Below are 5,917 nucleotides of genomic sequence, written 5' to 3'. Positions count from 1 at the left end.
GTGTGTGTGTGTGTGTGTGTGTGTGTGTGTGTGTGTGTGTGTGTTTCAGGGATGCTCGGGCGCTCTGGATGATGAGCCGGAACCACCACCATTACATCACCCTCCCGTTAATCCCTGATCCGAGCGGGATCCCGGAGGTTCGGACCGAGCGGCGGGGCTGGTTCCTGATGATGGCGCTCCAATGAGAGCCGGGGCGCGGAGGGGGACAGAGACGTGCACCGTCATCAGCATCTGTCCGCCAGCTCCCTTTGTTTCCAGCGGACACCGGGATGACATGGCAGAGGTAGACTTCCCGTCCAGCGGAGCGGAGCCGCCCGGCGGGCCCTCCTGCTCCTCCTCCACCTCCTCCTCCTCGGCCCTTCCCTACGAGGAGTACGAGTGTAAAATCTGCTATAATTACTTCGACCTTGACCGGAGGGCTCCGAAGATCCTGGAGTGTCTGCACACGTTCTGTGAGGAGTGCCTGAACACGCTGCACCTCCGGGAGGAGCGGCCGTGGCGCGTCAGCTGCCCCGTCTGCCGCCACCGGACCCCGGTGCCGGACTACCGCATCCAGAACCTGCCGAACAATACCAAGGTGACGGAGGACTTCCCGCTCTACATCGACTCGGACCCGCTCCCGCAGGACGCGCTGCCGCCGTACCCCCCGCCGCTGCACCCGGCTCTGGTCGCCCTCCGCCGGGAGGAGGCGTCCAGCGGCGCCGCCAGCGGCGGCGGCCAGGCGACCCCGTCCACCACCGTGTCCACGGCCACGACCCTGTCCCAGGACTCGGTGCGCTACGACAGCTGCCAGAGCTGCAAGAGGGTGGCGCTGACCACCGGCTGCGTGTGCGTCATCTTCTCCTTCCTGTCCATGCTCGTGCTGCTCTTCATGGGCCTGATCTTTGTGCACAGCCACAGCATCCCCCCCTCTCCGGCCGGACCCATCTGCCTGTCGGTGGCCAGCATCCTGGCCATGTTCTCCGTGGTCGTCACGTGGCTCATCTGCTGGCTGAAATACAGACCGGAGCACGAGACGGGCCGCGGGTCCGCCACCAGTAACTCCCGAAGGAACGCCTGACAGGCTCAGACTGAAGAGGGGTGGAGGTCATGATGTAAATAGTAGCATTGAGGTGATTTTTCCTGCTCCCTTTACCTTTTTTAGGGATAAATCCTGCCCCTGATAGCCTCAGAGGAACAAACACCAAAGGCCTTCCTGTTATTTGAAGGAACACAGGCCGACCTGAACCTTCAGAACCATCTCCTGAAGCTCTGCACTGGTTGATGGATGAACTTGTTGGGTTGGATTTGGTTTGATGGCTGAATGTGAGGTGATTAGTCCAGGTTTTACACTCCTGTATTTAAACAATTCTGTGCCACTCACTGTAAGATACCTGTCCACCAGGACCCCACTCATCATATCTGAACAAAGCTCCGTCTATAGCTGTACAGATATTTGGCTCTTTAATTTTTTTCAGGCTGAATTTTGGTTCTGATGGGGACTTGGTGTTTCCCAGCTCTTGATCTCATCCTGTCTCATTTAAAAGCCTTGAAATGCACATCGCCCGCTGCCTTTCTTGCCAGACTGTGTTGAGAAATGACAGAGTTGTAGCTGTTTTGGTCAAACTTTAAAAATCTCATGCAATTCTGCAGGATGCGACTCTCAAGATATGCGTAATGAAAGACTCTCAGCTACTACCACGCCAAACTTTAGCTGAGTATTGGAGAATTCACTGATTTGACATTTTGTGTTGGTTGATGTTGATTAGCCGTGGAAGCCATCTTGACTTGGACTGATTCCAAATCAGTACACCCAATGATTACGGTTTTTAAAGTTTTGTGAAATTCTGTGATCAGATAATCAGATATTTTGCTAACAGACAAACAGCTTAAGGTCAGGATGTTACCCAAAGTAGCACTTTAGCTCAATTTTTGTACAATGACTGTAGCCATATTTGCGTTAAAAGTCAACTGGATGTGGCGACCATCTTTAAAATTAATCAGCTGTTAATCAAAAAGTTTCATTCACTTCCATTCAATGGTTTTTAAGACATTTTGCTAACGTTACAGACAAATGAACACACACACAGGACAAACACATTATCGCCCTGGCCCTTTGGCGCGACTGATATATATAAGCTGTACCCACAACGCAAAGCTGTAAATAGTTCCCACGTACAACAGGTGTGGAGATACTGGGTGTGATCAGCCTTCCTACGCTTTGTGCTTTAACTCCGCTCTGAAAACCCCCACATCTTCCAGGGCCGCAAAGTGCTTGTGTGTTTTTTAACCTGTTATTTTTCTGTGCATGCTTGGCTCCTGCAGGAAAACCATTTTTTTTAAATGGAAGAGACGTATGTCTCCTGACCCGTGTGCCTCACCTTCTCTCTAAATGAAGCTGAACCTCCCAGAAGCATTCACGGGCCTCCTGCACCAATCAGCACCCCACCATCCACTCGCATCATTTATTTACACATCCAAAGTTACAAAACCAGGGTTTTTAAACGTTCAGCACCTTGTTTTTTATACTTACGAGAATGATGCAAAGTTTTTGCATCTTGCTTTCGGAAAAAGGAGGTGAATCTGACCCTATCTGCTTCCAAGTCTACTCCTCTTCCTTCAAAAAGCCATAATTGAAAATCCAATTAGCCGTTTAAAAAAAAAACCAAGATTTAAAAGGATCCATTTGGTGTCGCCATGTTTCCTTTAAGATTCTAATCAGAATTGTCTCTTAAAGAGCTCCAGGGATTAGACTGAGCCATAAAGGAAAGAGAAAAAAACTAAAACCCTGCACACACAGAAGCACCTGCAGACGCTAAGCTATGCTCAACTGAAGTATCTGAAAAAAAAAAAAACAGTTGCACTCTGAAATTGATTGTAGACTTGTCTAAAGTTAAACATCGTCAATATTTCAGAAAAATCTGCAATGTTTAAAAAATAAAACCTAAACAGGTGGATTGATGCACTAATATATATTTTTTGTGATTATTTGAACCTTATTATTTGAACCTACTCTGAATTTAATGTTTCCTTTGTTGCACATTTTAAAAAAAAGTCTAAGAAGTGGTGAAATAACCATAATGTACCATGAGGTGGTAAGAATGTTAATGTTATTGACGTTAAAATACCAAAAACTAAACAAAAGATTTTTTTAAACATGTTTTTGGGGGGTTTGCTGTTGGATACCATGTTACAAATTTCTATTATAAAGTGTATGATCTCACTGCGTCTAACTAATAGCAACTCAAAATCGTGAGAAATTCTGCAAATTTTCATTGCGATCTCGTCAGTCTCACTGGATTTGCAGGGTTTTAGACCCTGGTAAGATGCGTAGCTGCATTTTAAACATCTGTAGTCAAAATCCATGGCCTGTTTTCATGTGCATGACTTCTAAAACTGTATTCTTGTCTGTGCACATCATTTCATTGCCTATGTGGCAGCTGCCCCTATGTATGATTTAATCTGGAGTGCACTTTTAAATGATTTGTACACGTTTTTAATGACTTTATTTAATATTGATGTTTATTTTTAGACCTCAGTACCGTACTCTTTGTTTTCTGTCAGAAGAGAGTCCCCATGCTGGGATCGAAACACATCTTAAGTGCTCTAAAATGTATAGAAACTAAATTGAAAAAGTTTAAACAAGTTGAAGACGGCGTGCATTTTTTGGAGTGCTGGTTATCCCATTTTTATGATTCTTCAGAACCGGGCACCCATTTACTTTTTTCCATTTTTTTTGTAAGGAAATTTGAGTTTTGTGCACTATAAAATTTTCTTAGAAACTAAATTGAGACAGATCTGAAATAATTTGGAGAGAAAACGTTTCACAAACATGTTTAACTTCGAGCTGCAAAAACAGCAAGTACCTACGACTCGCACACGGAGATTGAGAACCTCCAGTAGATATTTGAAGTCTCCCTTGCAGCCCAGCGAGAGCCTGACTGAACCAGTTCAGCCCCCAGTCTCCCCCCCCTCCACTCAAAAAACAGATAGTTAGATTTATTTAGCCACGTTGTGTCAACAATTTCCATTCAACTGAGTTAAGTACGTGTAAAGCAACACATTTTCTTTAAAAATAAATGTGAAAGTTGTGTGGAAATTGCTGGTATAACTTGGTTAAGTAAATCCAACAATCTGTTTTTTGAGTGCCCCAAATGGATTTTAGTTACAAAAAGATGATATAATCAGAATAAACTGTTCAGTTCATTGTTTTTTTCAAATCCCCACAGACAAATCAAATTTCCCCACTTTTTTTTTTTTTTCAAAAATTGACTTTCTAATCAAAACCTCACTTTGTGTTTGGGCACGAGGAGCAAACGCAGTCCATGTTTTGAAAATGATCCAGTTATGTAGACGGGGCCTAAACCTGGAAAATCAAAATAACGATAATTTTTAAAAAATGAATGTGTTCTTGCGTTGGAAGAGCCCTCTGATTTATCGGACAGTTTAAAGGTGAAACCAAAGGCTTTGTGTTGTTTCAGCCCTCGCTCTGTTAAACTCGCATTTTATCCCAGAGTCGAGGGGAAACGACTGAACTAAATTTTCAAGCTTTCAAATCCGATTGCCTTCAATCAGCCCACTCCTTTCCTCGATTTCCATATGATGCACTTTCCCCCTCATATTTGACAGAAGTAACGGGGCTAACCCTTCGACCACTGTAAACGTATCGTATTTATTTCCAAGGACCTATAGAATCAGTTTTTAATGAGCCTCTGTGGTTGTGGTTAAATGTACTTGCACAGAGGAGTGTGTGTGCTGTTTTACATACGTCATCACGTTGCAGTAATAAAGAAAACATGAAGAGCAGTAGTGTTTTGATTATTTTGTGTTCTGAACAGGAGGCAAACACCGGCTGATGGAGCGGCCTGCTGCTTGCATCAGGTCAGCTCTTACGCAACACCTCACAATAAACTGAGTTTGATCCAACATGACACATTTAGCTCCCTGCTGTGCATCAAATGTGCCCCCTACTGGACAACAAAGGATACTGCAGGCTGAAGAAGAAGGAAAAAAGAAATCCATCCCTGACTGTAAACGTCTTCTGGGCAAGTCTGATTAAAAGTAAACATAATTTTTCAGTGGGACCAGGATGTTAATACCACAGACTGAGATTTATTTGTGCTGCGTGTTCATATACAAGGCTTTCCTTTCAGTTTGACACAAATTAAAGCATTCAGCGCACTCAGAAAGCCACAGCAGAGCAGATAAAAACTAAAGCTGGATGTTCACCAGTTAATAACTAAACTGTTGTGTTCAGGCAGACTTTAGATCAAGCCTTCCCTGTCCTGTTTCACTCATTAATACATGCTGTCTCTCATTTTACTCTTTCACATAATGCTGCCTTTGTTCACTTCAAAATCTCAGCAGCATGTCAACTTTCTGTTTACAGGGTATTCATCAGTTAGTCACAGTTAGGTTACAAAATGACCAGAATACACTTTGAGGCACTGATCAGTAAATTAAAATGCTTGAAAAAAATCCACATATTTAGAATATAATGATATTATGTTGTGGCTGTTTTCAACAAACCTAAACCAGTATGCGTCATGTGCAATATTCTTATTAAATCAAACAGTACGTAGCTCAGTATCTGCAGCACATTATGTGGCTGTTGAGGGCTAGTGTCTCATCCTATAATGAGAGAGTTGGGAGTTTGATTCAACCGCTAATCAACCACATGTCCAAGTGTCCCTGGGCAAGACACTAGTGCTGATTAGTCTGTAAAGTGATTTATTCTATGAACACTATTAAGCATTCACATTATTGAGATGATCTGTTATCTCTTCATATATTTTCTGGGTATGACTTTTCAATAAGTTATTAATATTTGTTAACTTTTTGAGATATTGTCTATTATCTATCTATCATCTATCTATCTATCTATCTATCTATCTATCTATCTATCTATCTATCTATCTATCTATCTATCTATCTATCT

General features: G+C 43.2%; 1 protein-coding gene across 1 annotated transcript; it reads left to right on the top strand.

The window, feature by feature from the left end:
- The first annotated feature begins 6 nt into the window (after positions 1–6).
- Positions 7–4,785, top strand: rnf228 (ring finger protein 228). Its single transcript, XM_014016659.1, has one exon. The coding sequence runs from the start codon at positions 182–184 to the stop codon at positions 1,058–1,060; it is 879 nt and encodes a 292-aa protein (XP_013872113.1). The 5' UTR covers positions 7–181; the 3' UTR covers positions 1,061–4,785.
- Positions 4,786–5,917: the final 1,132 nt, after the last annotated feature.

Source organism: Austrofundulus limnaeus, unplaced genomic scaffold, assembly GCF_001266775.1.
Source record: "Austrofundulus limnaeus strain Quisiro unplaced genomic scaffold, Austrofundulus_limnaeus-1.0 Scaffold150, whole genome shotgun sequence".
Classification (NCBI taxonomy): Eukaryota; Metazoa; Chordata; class Actinopteri; order Cyprinodontiformes; family Rivulidae; genus Austrofundulus; species Austrofundulus limnaeus.
This window is presented reverse-complemented; position numbering and strand designations above follow the sequence as displayed.